The sequence below is a fragment of the Chiloscyllium plagiosum genome, chromosome 32 (genome assembly GCF_004010195.1).
Source record: "Chiloscyllium plagiosum isolate BGI_BamShark_2017 chromosome 32, ASM401019v2, whole genome shotgun sequence".
NCBI lineage: Eukaryota > Metazoa > Chordata > Chondrichthyes > Orectolobiformes > Hemiscylliidae > Chiloscyllium > Chiloscyllium plagiosum.
This window is the reverse complement of record NC_057741.1, coordinates 25847394-25866013: the sequence shown is the minus strand read 5'-3', so window position 1 is coordinate 25866013 and position 18620 is coordinate 25847394. Positions and strand designations below refer to the sequence as shown.

General features: G+C 42.1%; 1 protein-coding gene across 1 annotated transcript; it reads right to left on the bottom strand.

Moving 5' to 3' along the window:
* Positions 1 to 845: 845 nt before the first annotated feature.
* LOC122539434 (exosome complex component RRP40-like) lies at positions 846 to 7849 on the bottom strand. Its single transcript, XM_043674274.1, has 4 exons — positions 7565 to 7849; positions 5911 to 6060; positions 1209 to 1360; positions 846 to 1134 (listed from the first exon to the last, which is right to left on the bottom strand). The coding sequence occupies exons 1-4, from the start codon at positions 7781 to 7783 to the stop codon at positions 927 to 929; spliced, it is 729 nt and encodes a 242-aa protein (XP_043530209.1). The 5' UTR covers positions 7784 to 7849; the 3' UTR covers positions 846 to 926.
* Positions 7850 to 18620: the final 10771 nt, after the last annotated feature.

Genomic DNA, 18620 nt, shown 5'->3' with positions numbered 1-18620 from the left:
TACTATTTAAAGTATGCATATTATTTATAGTTAATATTTGTGATCATATAATTTGGCATGTTTTAATGTTATTGCCAATATTAAATCAACTCAGATACACACAAAAAAAAACAAGTCAGTTGTTCTGTTTGTTTTTTTCCTACAGCAAGCCCTTATTTCTAGATTTTGCATGTAACTTCTTTGCATCAATTCCGAGAGACTCCCCTACAACTGAACATGTATTGTCGAGTCAATCACCACCTCTAGCTACCTTAGCTTTGCTTTACCCCCCTCACCATGTGAAAACAAGGTTTTTTAAAATTTGAAGCAGAACTTGACATTACTGTGGGAATAGTAGGGAGTTTGATATTTCACCATGAGTTCAATTTAGTTCAGGTCGAAATATATTCAGTTAATCTAAAATATAATCCTGTCCAAGTGTGACCACAATAGACTTTCCTTCCCTTAATATCATGTGACTTCACTTGCTTCACTTGACAAAGAAAGTGAAAGATTTCAGAGAGCTACACTGCAAGAACTTTCAACCTCCAAGGTTGAACAGGCTCACTTTTTCCCCCCCAACTTGAATATTAATCAGAAGGCTTTGGTTAACAAAAGGAAGGCTGGAAGAGGTTTACTGTGGAAAGTGAGGAGAAAAAAGGAAATATAGGAGCTGTTCTACATTAGCTTTGTTTTAATTTTGAGGTTTAGAAGCGACAAATGACTAAATATAATTATTAACTTTGTAACAATGTTTACATTTATGATTGTATAATCCTTTGAAGAGAAAGTGAGGTCTGCAGATGCTGGAGATCAAAGTTGAAACTTTATTGCTGGAACAGCACAGCAGGTCAGGCAGCCGAAATCATTTTTCTTCCAGTGTTTGTATCTTCAAGGACATTTATCCAAGTTCAAAACACTCATATTGAATTTGATGAGTCTTGGATTTATGGCACATTTTCTGACAGTTTTTTGAAGACATGTCTCCTTTGTTCCGCAGTCATGTTCCCACAGCTTTCCAATACATTAGCCACTAATAACGTATGCTTCAATGTTCTGGCTTTTACCCATATCCGTCCATTCATTCCAACCACTACTTCAAATGGGTACAATTCCCCGAGGTTCTTCATGACGTCACAGTTTGGAGAAAGCAGCCTGAAATTCAAAATGTAATTAAGACAATTCACTGGCAGTAAAGAGCTCAGAGTCTTGACAAATTTGTGACATACTTGCGTGCAATACTCAGTGAAACTTTAAATAATAATCCATCTGGTCCAATCACTCCCATCCCATTAGATCGGCCACAGCTGTCAATGCAAACCAGTTCTGGTTCCATATCTTTATTGGCCACAACAAACTGTGCAAAAACAAGATCTCCAACCTAGAATAATGTATAAAGGAAAGATTTTAAAAAAAACTTACTATTTAAAGTATGCATATTATTTATAGTTAATATTTGTGATCATATAATTTGGCATGTTTTAATGTTATTGCCAATATTAAATCAACTCAGATACACACAAAAAAAAACAAGTCAGTTGTTCTGTTTGTTTTTTTCCTACAGCAAGCCCTTATTTCTAGATTTTGCATGTAACTTCTTTGCATCAATTCCGAGAGACTCCCCTACAACTGAACATGTATTGTCGAATCAATCACCACCTCTAGCTACCTTAGCTTTGCTTTACCCCCCTCACCATGTGAAAACAAGGTTTTTTAAAATTTGAAGCAGAACTTGACATTACTGTGGGAATAGTAGGGAGTTTGATATTTCACCATGAGTTCAATTTAGTTCAGGTCGAAATATATTCAGTTAATCTAAAATATAATCCTGCCCAAGTGTGACCACAATAGACTTTTCTTCCCTTAATATCATGTGACTTCACTTGCTTCACTTGACAAAGAAAGAGAAAGATTTCAGAGAGCTACACTGCAAGAACTTTCAACCTCCAAGGTTGAACAGGCTCACTTTTTCCCCCCCAACTTGAATATTAATCAGAAGGCTTTGGTTAACAAAAGGAAGGCTGGAAGAGATTTACTGTGGAAAGTGAGGAGAAAAAGGAAATATAGGAGCTGTTCTATATTAGCTTTGTTTTAATTTTGAGGTTTAGAAGCGACAATGACTAAATATAATTATTAACTTTGTAACAATGTTTACATTTATGATTGTATAATCCTTTGAATTAAATTACTTTAGACTATGTAGGGACTGAATGTACAAGGATAATTCACCACCTCACTTTATATACTGCTCATTATGCACTTACACTTCTTGCTATTACCCAGGTTTTAAATTTGTTGGTATTAGAACTTTGCAACCTTTTGTTATTAGAATTATAGATTCAAGGTTACATGCAACTTTTCACTACATCCATTTTAAAAATTAAGAGACTCATTCCAGGCATCCACATCCACAGATCAAACATCCAAAATCATGGAGAAAAATATCACCTAGCAGTTGGGCATCTAACACAAGCATTCACTGACAAGGAGTTTGATTTAATGAGGCACTCTTACAATTAAGCAAAAACTGAGACAATGAGCTCACATAACAGCTTATGTGAGCCCCTATCCTAAATAACTGGGCTAAGATGGCATAAAACGTTTAATGGTAAGCTATAAAATTTGATGAACGGACAGGTAAAGCTATATGAGCTAGGATGACCTCACTGGTAAATCACAAGTTAAAAGACTAAACTGATCTGCTTCTGTGGTACAACTGTTCAGCGTGTTTCACTATCACTAGATTGGTAGCTTGAAATCACCCAAGGGCAATGTCATCACTTCATCAGCAATCACAAGCACTTAGATGTGAGCCGTCCATAGATAAAGAAAAAATGTTTAGAGTTCTTGAATGCACTAATTGTGCTCCTACTTCTGAGCCAGAAGGCCTGGGCTCAGGTCTCATTTCAAATGCGTGTAACAAAACTTCTGAAGAGGTTGATTAAAAATACCTAACATAGCAATCAATAGATAATGAGAAGTGATGTCAGTAGATGACTATTCTTTTTAAAAAAAAAAACAAACAAATTGAGCATTCACCACCTAATTGACTCGGAACTATGGATGCATCAGTAAACCAATTAAGAATTTGATTATACCATGCCTGGACCAGAATTCAGATGCATCTCTGAGCAAAGGTTACCTCCGATTACAACAGGATCTTGGTGAGACGGGCCAATGGGCTGAGAAGGGGCAGATGGAGTTTAATCCAGATAAATGTGATTTTGGGAAAGCAAATCTGAGCAGGACTTATACACTTCATGGCAAGGTCCTCGGGAGTGTTGCTGAACAAAGAGACCTTGGAGTGCAGGTTCATAGCTCCTTCAAAGTAGAATCACAGGTAGACAGGATAGTGAAGGTGGCGTTTGGTATGCTTTCCTTTATTGGTCAGAGTGTTGAGTATAGGAGTTGGGACACCATGTTACAGTTGCACATGGACGTTGGTTAGACCACTGTTGGACTATTGCGTGCAATTCTGGTCTCCTTCCTATCAGAAAGATGTTGTGAAACTTAAAAGGGTTCAGAAAAGATTTTCAAGGATGTTGTCAGGGCTGGAGAGGCTGAATAAGCTGGGGCTGTTTTCTGTGGAGCAAAGGCTGAGGGGTATGGATAGGGTAAATAGACAAAGTTTCTTTCCTGGGATGGGGGATTTCAGAACTAGAGGGCATAGATTTAGGGTGAGAAGGGAAAGATATAAAAGGGATCTAAAGGGCAACATTTTCACGTATAGGGTGGTGCGTGTATGGAACGAGCTGCCAGAGGAAGTGGTAGAGACTGATGCAATTGCAACATTTAAAAGGCACTTGGGTGATACAAGAATAAGAAGGGTTGAGAGGGACATGGGCCAAGTGCTGGAAAATGGGACTAGATTAGGTTAGGATATCTGGTTGGCATGGACGAGTTGGACCGAAGGGTCTGTTTCTGTGCTGTACATCTCTAATGACTCTATGACTATAACTGGAGAAGTGTAAAGAGATACCAGTATTATAAACACCACACAGATGTGATGCGTTAACTTGTCAGAGTTAAAAGTCCAGGGTGATCAATGAGTCCTGATTAAACCCACTGACTGCCCACTTCAATGTGCGGAGATGAGATTTTCCTGAAGAAATCTCACCCACATCATTAATCAGAATATTAGGATTGTTTTGTCAGTTAAGAGCAATTTACCTCTTCACCTCCTTTTGCACTGTATCCAAATGTTAAACTAGAAGAATTAACAAATGGGGTTTGGGATATGCTAAGAATCGATCAGTTGAATTTATGCACAAACAAGCAGAGGAAACTCCACAGCTCATGCTGACCATCTGTATGCGATTTATAAACTGGTTCAGGTATCACCACAGAAATGTAGGAATTGATGAAGAATCATTCAAGGATATTTATTTAAGTGATTTGACTCATTCCCTTAGGAAAGCATTATGTCGTGTTATTAATATATACAATGATTGGATGGAAATCAGAACAGGCAACAGATGCCTCTAGGTTTAGAAAGGATTGAAACTGCACCAGGAAACGTAAAAAGAAAGACGAAAACCATGCAAATAAATGAGGGATCAAGTAAATTTCCTGCAGCAACCCCTTTCAAATGTTATTATTGTAATAGGTCAGGACACACATTGAGTATAGGGCACCAAGGAGGTAAGAAATTTGGGGCAGGAAGTGGACTTGGCAGAGTCCAATCCAATCTGATCAGTACAAAATAGGAAAGGGCCTCGAGGACTTCAAAATGACCAATCTGATTATATTCAGCATTGTCTGAATGGGGATAAGTTTGAAGTTTTGGCAATATTGTTCTTCACGTGCAGGTAATGGCCACTGCACAAGCTCAGCAGCAAAACTAGAGATCAGTTAACTCATGAGTTGCATCCGATCCCTCACCTCCAGAACAAGGGGAGCAGAACACTGATCGACCAGGACAGCCTCAAGTGCTCTGAAGAACCCACAGCAAACACAGAAGACTGGCAGCCACAGCTCCACTGCCAAGAGGCCAACAGCGATCAATGACAATTCATGCTGACTCTTCAGCGGCTGAAGTTTTTGTGGTCACTAAAAACATGATTGTAGATATTTCATCCCAATGTTCAAATTAATGGCAACAGATAGCATGTAAGCAGCATCCTCTGATTTGAAATCTCCCTAACATTAATTATATCAACTCCAAGAAAACTATTAACACACCTTGAGAAATTCTACAAACCTGAAATTCTTAGAAGGCATGGACATAGCTGATATTATTCAATTGAGGACTTAACTTGTGAAACGGCCTAAGGTCTGCATGTGAATACTTTATGTATTAAAAAAAAAACAAATGTGAATTTAATTCATCCATTTAATTGTTAGCACAAGACGTACCAGTATTCATATTGGTCCAATTTCTACATTAACAGTAGATGTTGAATCTTGATTGCACCAACTCCTGTGTCAGAGAAATGATTGGTGTGGACAAGGCAAATCTATGAATCTGCATTCAGCAGCCCAGATTTTGGCCTTCTTGCTATTGAAAGGGCATGTATATTTCATAAAGTTCATATACACAAGAAAATTCCTTTTTAGAACGGCGATGTTAATCTGAAAATGGTTAAAAATTCTTTGCTAAAACCGGTGATCATTATGAACCCGAAGGGTCATGCCCGTAACGTCAAATCTCTCTTGCTCCTCGGATGCTGCCTGACCTGCTGTGCTTTTCCCAGCGCAATGCTTTATCAACTCTAATTTCTCCAATATCTGCAATCCCCATTGTCTCCTAGATACTTATGACCCTGGTCACCTTGTTGCAGTGGGTAGGTCATTCACTTCTATCAAGCTAAACCACTCACATCACTGAAGAACTCTCAAAACTACACAAAAATAAATCAGTCTGCAGCTTAAGCATTAAAGATTACAATATTAAAATGTACTTATTAAAGCTTTACAAAAAACTATTCTTACTTGGACATTTGGTCGATTTCGTTTCGTAGCTCCTTCAAATGCTAAATATGACAATGAAGCTTGTTCACTTCCTCCAACATCAACTTTGAATATATCACCAGACTTTGTAGTCACAACTCCGATCACGTATTCTCCTTTAGCTGGTACATACTGAAAAAACCGCAATAAGATATTTGTAAATTCTTTTCCAATAAAATCTGCTCTGCATTAAGTTATAACTAAGTTATAGTTACAAATTCTGGAATAATGCAGCTGAATTTCTTAACTGTACACCAAGCAGCAAATAAATATTGGCAATAATGGAAATCTCTGCTTAAAAATCACCAAATTGTCCACGCAGTATTCTCAGGGTACCAGGTAAGTATTATTTAAGGCATGCATATCTACTTTGCCCCTGGGAGCTTTTGAACCACAGCAGCCATCATAAAATCTAAAATTACCAAGAATTTAACTCAAAACACAAGTTATTCACATAATTCTTCTGTGCTAATATGCTGACTAAACTTGAGTTCTGAGGAGTTCCTGTACCTAATACATTAACTCTTCCTTCTCTTCACAGATGCTGCCAGACTTGGTGAGTTTTTCTAGCAATTTCTGATTCACATAAACTTTAGTAGTACCTTCCACATACTTTAAGGCTAAAGTCTGGGAAACAATCAAATTCCATCTCCTTATTTGCATGAATTTCTCAATAATTTGATTTAGAGACTCTTGTGTATCAGAATGAATTATCATGTCTTAACCAATCAGGTAACCAGAAAACAAAATTAAACACATGGGCTAGGGAGAGGAAAGGTAAAATAGCTGAATCTAATTTGACTTTGATCAGTACATGTCTACTCGCACCTCTGGAACTGCCCAAAGGATAGGAAGTTGATTTTCTCTTCATACACCATGGAATGGGTAAGCAAATCAGTTTGTAGAAGTGCTATGATTCATGAATAAACAACTTGAGTTCCACTGTAGTGCTCCTGCCTTAATCCCTACACCCAATACACCTCCCTCCCAACCATAAAAACCAAAAGAACTACAGATGCTGTAAATTAGAATCAAGAATATAAATTGCTGGAAAAGCTCAGCATGTCTGGCAACATCTGTGGAGAAAAATCAGTGTTAACAACACCCTAAACATTAACTCTGACTTCCCTCTACAGATGCCGCCTGACCTGACTGGAGACAAAAACAAACTGCAGATGCCAGAATCCAAAGTGGACAGGCAGGAGGCTGGGAGAACACAGCAAGCCAGCAGCATCAAAAGTGGAGAAGTCAACATTCCAGGTATAAAACCTTTCTTCAGGACGAGCCTTTCCAGAAATTTCAGGTTTAGTTCCCTCCCCACCATCTCCTTCAGTGCCAACACCTCACAAGTTCCAGTACCCACTCCCCTAGTCCCTCTACCCCTGTGACCTCTGTAGCCCCATGACCTCCAGCCCGTAATCTGCTGAGGACTTCCAGTACCCCCCAGAAACGATTCCCCTTTCCCCTAGTGACCCCCCAGGTCTATGTACCCACGCCGCCTGGCCCTCCACTTCCCCGGGCTTATACTGCTCCAGTATCCCCACTCCAGGGCCCATTGTACCCATCCAAGGCCTGGCACCATCCAATCCATCCACCCACCCACCGACCGACCACAGGGTGGCCCGGCTTCCCTCACCCGCTTCTGCTGCGACTCCACCCAGTAGACCGAGGGCTCTTTCTGCCGGAGCACGCCGGACTTGCAGGCCACCAGAGCTTGTCCGGACAGCTGCCCGCAGCCCTGGCGCCTCAGGCCGGGCCCGCACAGGACCCTGTCCCCGGAGTTGGGCGGGAAAGTCAGCAGGTCCCCGGGCAGCACCACCTGAGAGACGGCCTCAGCGGCGGCTCGCTCCATCATCGCCGGAGGGGGGCACGTGACTAAGCACGTCCATGCGTCACCGCGCTACGCGTAACGCCAGCACGCAGGCCCCGCCTCCTCACGACGTGTCCGGGATTGCAATGACGTCAGTGTATCCGCCTCTTCATGACGTTAGCGTGCCTCTCGCCACCACCGCCCTGATCCTGGACAAAAACAACAAAGTGCATTTGGATAGCCTCAGGTGGGGAGCAATCGGCTGCAGTCAATTCCAGATTGATTGATTGCCACATGGACCGAAGTACAGTGAAAAGCTTTGTTTATGAGCACCACAGGTAGATCATTGTAAGCAAGGATAGGTTGCTGGCAGGTGGGAGCAGATTGGGTTGAGATATCTGGTCGGAATGGACGGGTTGGACCGAAGGGTCTGTTCCGTGCTGTACGTCTCTATGTACGGTTAAAGAGACAGGGCGTGCGCTGGGTGAGATCAGCGTTAACAAGATCAGCATTGTTTGAGGCTAGAGGATCCATTCATCACACTAATAACGGCCAGGGAGAAGCTGTTCCTGAATCTGCTGGGTCATATGTTGAGGCTCCTGTATGTTCTGCCTGATGAAGAGGTTATGGGAGAGCATTACTGGGGTGCAATGGGACCTTTGATGTTGGCAACCTTTCCACTGCAGCGAGCTGTGTAAATGGAGTCCATGAATGGTAGATTGGTTTCCGTGCTGGTCTGGGCTGTGTGCGCACCACCTTCTGTAGTTTCTTACAGTTCTAAGCAGAGCAGTTGCCATACCACCCTCAAAAACGTCATGTTATGTTTCAGAGCGACTATGTAAATTTTAATACTAAAATAAAACAAAGATCTGCCTATGCTGGAAATCTGAAACAAAAACAGAAATCGTTGGAAAAAGTCAGCAAGTCAGGTAGCATCTGCGGCAAAAGGTTAAGGTTTTGAGTCTGGTAGGTCACTGATTTGAAACTTCGCAACTCGGGCTCATCAGAGCTAGCTCGCAAGAAACAGGTATGAAAAATAAACACCTTAAAAGAACATCAGAATAGGAGAAATAGAAGTAGAAGAGGGCCATTCATCCCTTCAAACCTTCCCCCATCCAAAAGGTCATGGCTGATCAATTCCAGGCTGCAGCTCCACTTGTGTGCTAGTTCCTCGTAGTCCTCAACTCTGCAATATTACAAAAATCTACATTCTCATAAAATCATTGCATGGGCCTGATGTATAAAGTTCTCAGTCTCCATGTTACTGTGTCTTCTTGCAGCATTATGCACAGAGGGAATTGTGCTGAAGTTTACATCTGAATTATGCAGCTTTATCCCAGACACACAAGTGTTTGTGATTGTGATGTGTGCTGATGCCAGGAGCTGTAATAAATGTCTATTGAATCCACATCTTGTTCTTATGTTCTTAAGTATCACCTCATCAAGTTTGAATACCTTGTTGAAGGTAACAGACCTGCAACTACAGGAGATTGTGAAAGCAAAACAGATTTGGATTAACAATTGTTTAGAAAGAAACTTCCTTCCTCCCAGATCACAAATATCATATCATTGGAGCTTGACCAGAGCTTTTTTTCCAAGAAGATTTATTCATAAAATTTTACAATATAAACATCACAACATTAAAATTACATAAAATGCAACAAAATTAAGTTGCTTCATGCAACATGCTTCACTCATACCTGCCTCAATCCATTTTTAATTTTGCTAAAAGGGTATCAGAAGCTTTTCAACTTGCACTTATCTGAACCGGGATTCAAGTAACAAGAGACTTGATATCCTTTTTTCAAGGAGAAAGTGAGGACTGCAGATGCTGGAGATCAGAGCTGAAAATGTGTTGCTGGAAAAGCGCAGCAGGTCAGGCAGCATCCAAGGAGCAGGAGAATCGACGGTTCGGGCATAAGCTCCTCTTCAGGAATCCTTTTTTCAAGCCTGTTTCTTTCATCCTCGTCCCCATGAGTGCAAAACAGATCTTCAACTTTTAGTCTCCTTTTTTAGATTAGATTACTTACAGCGTGGAAACAGGCCCTTTGGCCCAACAAGTCCACACCGATGCACAACCCACCCAAACCCATTCCCCTACACCTAACGCTACATGCAATTTAGCATAGCCAATTCACCTAACCTGCACATTTTTGGATTGTGGGAGGAAACTGGAGCACCCAGAGGAAACGCACACAGACAAGGGGAGGATGTACAAATTCCACACAGACAAGTCACCTGAGGCGGGAATTGAATCCGGGTCTCTGGCGCCGTGAGGCAACAGTGCTAACCACTGTGCCACCATGCCACCCACTTTGCAATGTTTAAGTTCTGTACTACCAAGTACTGACAAATAATACGCTTAATATTTACAATATACTTTACAAGTCAAGCATACAGACTGCAGGCAAATAATTTTAAATTCCAGAAAGTGTATTTGAATTAAACTTTGCTGTACACAGTGTATTATAGAATAGAAAGTTGTATCATAGAATTCCTATAGCATGGAAACAGACCATTTGATCTAACAAATCCACACCGGCCGTCCGAAGAGCATTGCACCCAGACCCATCCCCCTACATTTACCCCTGACTAATGCACTTAACCAACACATCCCTGAACACTATGAATAATTTAGCATGGCCAATTCAGCTAACCTGCACATCTCTGGACTGTGGGAGGAAACTCTCAGACACGGGGAGAATATGCAAACTTCACACAGACAATCGCCTGAGGCTAGAATTGAACACTGGCGTTGGAGCTATGGTCTCTGGCACTATGAGCCACCGTGCCACCACTCTGACGCACTTCTTACAATATGAATTCTCTTGATATTAACAACGTACACTTTGTTGAGCAGAATTTCGGCAGAGAGTTAACACCTATTCCGACAAGTCCTGACGAAGCTATCACAACAGTCACTCCATGATAGGTTAGATCAGTTTTCCTTTGTGTGAATGCAAGGAAAGCGATGGGACCAGACGGAATACCAGGCCGTGCACTCAGAGCATGCGCAGATCAACTGGCAGAGGTTTTTTCGGACATCTTCAACCTCTCCCTGCAGCAGGCCACTGTCCCTACCTGTTTCAAGAGGGCCAACATCATCCCTGTGCTGAAGAAGGCTCATGCAGCATGTCTCAATGACTACTACCCAGTGGCCCTAACTTCAATGGTCATGAAGTGCTTTGAAAGGCTGGTGATGGCATTAATCAACTCCAGCCTCCCCACTACTCGACCCACTCCAATTTACCTATCGGATCAACAGATCCACGTCAGATGCCATATCACTTGCCCTTCACTCCTTAGAACATCTTGACACCAAGAACAGCTACGTAAGAATCTTACTCATTGACTACAGTTCAGCCTTCAACACTATTATCCCCTCGAGACTGTTTACTAAACTTAGTGATCTTGGACTAAGCCCCACTCTCTGCAACTCGATCCTCAGTTTCCTGACCCACAGGCGATGATCAGTGAAGATTGTGGACAATATTTCATCCTCACTAACACTCAACACTGGAGCCCTCCAGGGGTGCGTACTCAGCTCCCTACTGTGCTCACTGTATACCCATAACTGCGTCGCCAAATACCAGACTAAAGTCATTTACAAGTTCACTGATGACATCACCATAGTCGGTCGACTCTCAGATGGTAACGAAACAGACTACAGATGAAAGGTGGAAGTCCTGTAAAAAATGGTGCACTGAGAACAACCTAGCCTTCAATGCCAGCAAAACCAAGGAACTCATTATTGACTTTCGGTGGGACGTTACTCATGCCCCCCCCACACATTAACAACACAGAGGTGGGAAGAGTGGAGAATGTCAAGCTCCTGGGAGTGGTTATCCACAACACGCTTTCTTGAATTCTTCATGTGGACGCAGTAGTTACAAAGGCCCAACAACAGCTCTTCTTCCTCAGGTAGCTGAGGAAATTTGGCATGACGGGGAATACCCTTGCCAACTTTTATAGGTGTGACATCGAGAGAATTCTGTCTGGATGTATCGTTACCTGGTATGGCAACTGTACCATTCAAGATTGGAGACAGTTACAGAGAGTGGTGAACTCAATCTGGACAATCACAAAGGCCAACCTCCCATCTATAGAATCCATCTACCAGGCCCGCTGTCAAGCAAAGGCCGCCAGCATTCTCAAAGAGCCATCCCACCCTGGCAATGCTTTTCTACAACCTCTACCATTGGGGAGAAGGTACAGAAGGCTGAACACATGCACCAGCCGGTTTAGAAACAGTTTCTACCCTACTGTTGTTAGAATACTGAATGGACTCACAAACTCATAACATTCGCCTGTATTTTTGCTTTTGCAGCTGTTACCTATTGTTTACCTATCTATGCTACTTAACTCTGCGATCTGCCTATATTGTTCGCAAGACAAAGCTTTTCCCTTTGCCTCGGTACACTTGACAACAAATTCAATTCAATTCAATTCGATGTTATCAGGTACACAATCTAAGAGGTTCTACATAGTTTCCAGCCCCTAGGTGTACTTTGGGTGGAAGACCTTAAGGAGCTTGACTAGTGCCAGGAGGATGTGACTTTCAGGGAAAGACCAACCATCACCATTATAACTCCCTCACTCAGAACCATTTCAGTCTCTCCCAGCAGCTCACATTAATCCTAGAAACCTGTAGTCTGCAAAATTAAAGCAGTACAATAGCAGTTAGGTTTGTGTATTACAGATTCCTGATGAAGGGCTTTTGCCCGAAATGTCGATTTTACTGCTCCTCGGATGCTGCCTGAACTGCTGTGCTCTTCCAGCACCACTAATCCAGAATCTGGTTTCCAGCATCTGCAGTCATTGTTTTTACCTTGTGTATTATAGATCAACTTATAAAACAGTCGTACATTTTATTAAAATTTTTAAAATTCCAATACATTTGGTAAAAATATGACTCAATGACCTCACGTAGGTTTTAACCAAGCTCTCCCTGTTTCCGAGTGATGGAATACTCGGTGAATCCTGCAGACACCGCAATCAGCCTCTCCTCGCTCCTTCCATTGCCTCTCACACGCGCACACACACACACACCACTAAACCCCTCTCATTCATTTACTCTCACAGTCTCTCCTCTCAAAACCCCACCTCCCTACACATTCACTCAATAGCCCCTTTCCCTTCCCCACTCTTGTTTTAACTGCTGGTACCTGAGATGCGGAGACCCCATCCTGTACAGCAAGCAGGTGGGAGCACAAACACAGTCAGACTTGAAACTGTCACGCACTGTTTCAGCTTAGCCACGTGTCCTGCTGGTTGTTCCCACCACCTCCCCACCCCAAATAGTGGCTGAGTTATGATTGCCAACCTATACTATGCCAAGTTAAAAATCACACACCAGGTTATAGTCCAACAGGTTTAGTTGGAAGCACGAGCCTTCAGAGCACTTTGTCATCAGGTGGTTGCTAAGTATAAGATCGTAATTCACAGAATTTATAGCAAAAGTTTACACTGTGATGCAACTGAAATTATATATTGAAAAAGACCTGGTTGTTTGTTAAGCCTCTCATCTTTTAGAATGGCCATGTTTGTTTCAGTTCTTACATATGTAAATCCCAAAACTTTAACAATAGGTGCCGTGTCAACCCAGATAATACATTGAAGGTGTAAGGTGCCCTGTGTGAGGCTGTCTGTGCCCCAATATTCAGACTGATACTATTTCTAAAAAGGCGATTTACAGAATCTTACATGGATTCATGCAGTTTTTGAGCAAAATATAATGTAATTCTGCAAGTACAAATTCACCCCACAAATTTATGTGGGTATGTGTGTGGTTGGGGGGGGTGGGGGAGGTGGGGGAGGTATGAGTGTTTGTGAGAGAGTGTGAGTATGTGTATGTGTGTGTGTAAAGGGGTATAAGTCTGTGAGAGAGTATGTGTGTGGATGTGTGTGAGAGTATGAGAGAGAGTTGTGTATGAGAGGGGGTCTGTGTGAGTGTATGGGTCTGTAGGATTGTGTGTGTGTGTGTGGGGTGTAGTGCAGTGGGGTCACCTGTAGTGTTGACATTGGGTTCATGTCACACTACAGGTGACCCCACTGCACTACACATTCTCTCACACACATGCTTGCAAGCACATACACACTCCTACAGACCAATACACTCATGTAGACCCTCTCTCATACACAGGCTCTCACTCATACACTCACACATACACAAGCCCCACACTCATACCCACAAACGCATCCTCTCACAGACACATACTCCTCTACACTCACACACACTCTCTCACAGAGACTCACAATGCCCATCACACACACACACACACACACACATATAAGTTTGTGGGGTGAATTTGTACTTGCAGACTATTTTGCTCAAAAACTGCATGAATGTTAAAGTTCACTTGAGAACATAACTTCAAAAAATGTTTTGGAATTTACATATGTAAGAACTGAAACCAACATGGTCATTCTAAAAGATGAGAAGTTTAACAAACAATCAGGTCTTTTTCAATATATAATTTTAGTTGTTACGATCTTAAACTCCACAACTACCTGATGAAGGAGCAGCACTCCAAAAGCTAGTACTTCCAAATAAACCTGTTGGACCATAACCTGGTGTTGTGTGATTTTAATTTTGTATACCCCAGTCCAACACCGGCACCTCCAAATTATAGCTATGCAGGGTTCACACACAAACATCCTAAACACCTTGAATTTGCCATTGAACTCACTGCCTGTCCCACGTTGCTCGGTGGAATTAATCCAGTGGACCAACAGCTGTCCTGATAGAGGTTCAGACTGAGCTGTCCCCTCTCCATAATAACTGGAGGAATGGCAACTCACAGCCTCGAATGTGACCTCTTGGACAAACTGGGATGGGGGGGGGGGGGGGGAGCGATAGTGGAAGGACTGAAAGATCTGTTTTAAGGAATTTCCTAAAGGAAAGAAGCAAAGTGGAATAATATAGATGGGCTGGTCGGATGGCCTGAACAGTGGCAAATGGCATTTAATCCTGAAAAGTGTGAAGTGATGTTTTTTGGGAAGATGAACAAAGGAAGAGAGAGAGTACATTGTTGAATGGTAGGACCCTTGGGAGGATGAGAGGGGGCTTGGATGCATCTTTTAAACACATTGACGGAATGAGGGAATTGCTGGCTAGGCCAATATTTATTGTCCATCCCAGAGGGCAGTTAAGAGCTAGCCACATTGCTGTGGGTCTGGAGTCACAGGTAGGCCAGATCAGATAAGGGTGGCAATTTCCTTCCCTATAGAACATTGACCTTTGCTCTTTCTGAGCATCCTCAATTGTACTTCCTGTGCCAATCACATCCGCCTTCAGTTGGCTGGGCCCCAATCTCTAGATTGCTCTCCCTACACCTCTCTGCTCCTGCACCAGAGACTCATTGAGTTTTTACAGCATGCAAAAAGGTCCTTCAGCTCATTGCATACTTGCTGCTCATCAAATGTGGATCTATCCTAATCCCGTTTTCCAGCACTTGCACTGGCATTTCAAATGCTCATCTACCTAGTTCATATCTATCTTGAGGATTTCCACCTCTAACACCCTTTAAGGCTGTAAGCTCCAGTCACCCATAAGTCTCTCAATACCCTCTAAGCCTCGTATTGCTTTCCTGAAAACCATGGCCCTGCCAGCACCACATTTTTCAACTCTGGTACTCCAGCAGCTGCAGTCCTCACTTTCTCCTGGTTATTGACCTGCCTACTGAGTGGAAAAGAGTTTCCCTATCTACCCTATCTATGCCCCTCATAACCTTGTGCACCTCAGTCATGCTCCCTGCTCAGTCTTCTCTGCTCTGAGGACAACATCCGCAGCCTATCTAGTCCGTCTACATAGCTCAATCTTTCCAGCCCATGCAACATTCTGGCAAATCTCTGCATTCTCGACTGCATTCGACTGCATCCCTATAGTGTGGTGACCAGAACTGTACACTGTACTCCAGCTGTGGCCTGACTTTTGTTGTATACAGCTCCTTCATAACCTCCTTGCCCTTGTATTCAATGCCTTGACCAATAAATACAAATATCCCGTATGCCTTCTTAGGCACCTTATCCATCTGTCCTACTGCTTTCAACAATCTACGGGCATTATAGGGGAGTTGAAGGCTGAGTAATATTATCGGTGGACTATTAACACAGAAACCCAGGTAATGTTGTGGGGAGCCAGGTTCAAATTCAGTAAAAAAAAATCTGGAATTAAGAGTCTAATAATGACCACAAATCCATTGTCAATTGTTGGAAAAACCCATCTGGTTCCCTGGATAGATAGATATCTTGTAGCATTGTGAAGTTGGAGGGGATTATAGAGATGGGGAGGGGGAGACCATAAAAGGATTTAAAAACAAGAATGGGAATTTTATCAAGATGTTCCTTGACTCGGAGCCAATACAGGTCAGCAAGCATGGGGATAACTGGAAGATGGGTGCCGGTGTGTACTTGGATATAGACAGCAGCTTCGAGTCCCTCTTCAGACTCAAAACATTAACTCAGTTTCTCTCTCCACAGATGCTCTCAGATATGACCTGTTGAGTTTCTCCAACATTAGGGACATTTGAACAACTCTTGGATAGACACATGGATGATAGTAAAATGAAGGGTATGTAGGTTGTTTGATCTTAGAGTAGGATGAATGGTTGGCACAACATCGAGGGCCAATGGGCCTGTAACTGTTCTATGTTCTATGCTCACTGCTTTAATTTCAGATTTTCAGCATCCACGATATTTTATTTTAATCACTAGAAAACAAAAGTTTGCAATGAGACCCAAAAAACAATGTCTTCGACCTTCTCGGTATTTAATTGGAGTAAATTTCTGCTTTTCCAGAACTGCACGTTGGACAAATATTTCAGAGCGGCAATTGCAATTTAGACTTTATTCTAGAATGAGAGGGGTCTTCAAAGGAGAGATGGAAAGATCAGGGAAAAGGTGGAGAGGAATTGCGTAAATCTTCACGCAAGATTTACTCATATTATTAAAAATCTTCCATGTGGTGTGTACTTCTGACTGACATTTTTGAGTCCTTCATTTAAGTGTAGATTTAACTTTGAATTTGTTTGTGTAAGCACACCAAAGGAGCAAAACCCAAAGGAAATATAAATGCAAAGTACTGCAAATGTTGGATTCATAAAATAAAAACAGAAAATGCTGGAGAAACTCAGCAGGTCTATCAGCATCTGTGGAAAGAAAGACAGAATTAAGATTTTATGTCCAAACGACTTGTCTTTCAAATCTATTAATATTTCTTTGTTGATGAACCTATAGGATCCTGAGGAAATTGTTTGAATTGAAACACCTACCTTTCTGTTCTCAGTATCTGCATTTGCCGATTTCCAAAATGTAGCTAATGCTGCTGTGGAGAACTACTTGCTCATGTGAAAAATCAAACCATTGATATTCAGGGACTTTACAGTTGTAATGCTATGGCTAATAAATTAATTTAAAGTTGGACTCTACCAGCAAGTGGGAGAAGACAATATATATATCCATAACCTATTCCTTGGTTTAAAGTAGAACAAGGTAATCATTTGAGAAAAGCAGTGATGTAGCTATGCCAGACGCACTTAATTGGAATGAGGCAGCAATCATGACAAATCTGCATAAATACAAAGCTGCACTCTTACAGTGCACTACGTCTAAAACAGTGTAAAGTTACAGCAAACAGTTTCACTCCAGTTAACTTGAGGACAGAACACCATCATAAATTCACACCAACAGTCAGATTGAGGCAAATCATATCATGGAAGTTGTTCAAGGAAGTGCAGTTGGTTCTTGGCGCCATCTTGATTGCGTTAGGAACAGATATTCTGTTCCAAAATAGGATTTTAAACAAAAGTAATGGCACATATTTGACAATGTTTTTGTAACATTTATGTTTCAAATCTACTTTTCAGTATTGATACGATCATAGATCTTATTGCCCTTCTGGAAGTAGATTATATTTTTGCAGAAAGGTGGCGCTGTTAGCTAAAGGCAATCCCTATAGCCTGTCACAGGGCAGTGTGGAAGCAATTCCTCAATTTAGCAGGATTAACGACGGCCAAGTGATTAAAGATTCTCACTCAGTAATTAACACAATTTATTTCGTTGTTTTACAAACATCTTTGAAGGGTAACATGAACATATCTTAAAAGCCTAAGTCAGATAAAATTTAATTTAACGAAAATAAAAAGTTGTATTCAAAAGAATGAATGTGTCAAAAAGCATGGCACTGGAAAAGCACAACAGGTCAGGCAGCATCTGAGGAGCCAGACAGTCGATGTTTCGGGCATGAGTCCTTCATCAGGAATGGTTGGTGGCGGGGGGGGCGGTTAGGGGAGGTGGGGAAGGGGGCTGAGAGATACATGTGCAGAGTAGGGTGGGTGGGTAGGTGGTGGTTAGAATTGGGTAAGGGGTGATAGTGATAAGTCGGAAAGGAGGGTGGAGCGGATAGGTAGGAAGGAAGATGGACAAGTAGGACAGTTAAACGGTTGAAACTGGGATGAGGTGGGGGGGGGGGGGTAGGGAGAGATAAAGGAACTGGTGAAGTCGATGTTGATGCCGTGTGGTTCAAAGCGGAAAATGAGGATTTCTTTCTCCAGGTGCCAGGTGGCTTAGATTTGGCAGTGGAGGAGGCCCAGGACTTGCATGCTGAATGAATCAAACTTACAATTACTGACAACAATCTTTACTGGAGTACAGTTATAAAACTCTAACAATTGCCACAGAACATGTTATTGTAGAGAGACACAGGTAGGGAAACTTGTCCTGGTAGGAGAAAGTGAGGACTGCAGATATTGGAGAGTAAGAAATGATAAAGTGTGGTGCTGGGAAAAGCACAGCAGGTCAGGCAGCATCCGAGGAGCAAGGTCCAGTAGAAGGGTTGTGCCTGAAACGTCAACTCTCTTGCTCCTCAGATGCTGCCTGACCT

Bases quoted from the DNA above. Each gene is read 5' to 3' on its own strand.
- LOC122539434 (XM_043674274.1), bottom strand. From the start codon at position 7,783: ATGATGGAGCGAGCCGCCGCTGAGGCCGTCTCTCAGGTGGTGCTGCCC. The intron at 6,061-7,564 runs GTGAGGGAAGCC...CGGTTTTTTCAG, and splicing joins TGGAGTCGCAGCAGAAGCGG to TATGTACCAGCTAAAGGAGA. The intron at 1,361-5,910 runs GTAAGAATAGTT...ACATTATTCTAG, and splicing joins GAAATCGACCAAATGTCCAA to GTTGGAGATCTTGTTTTTGC.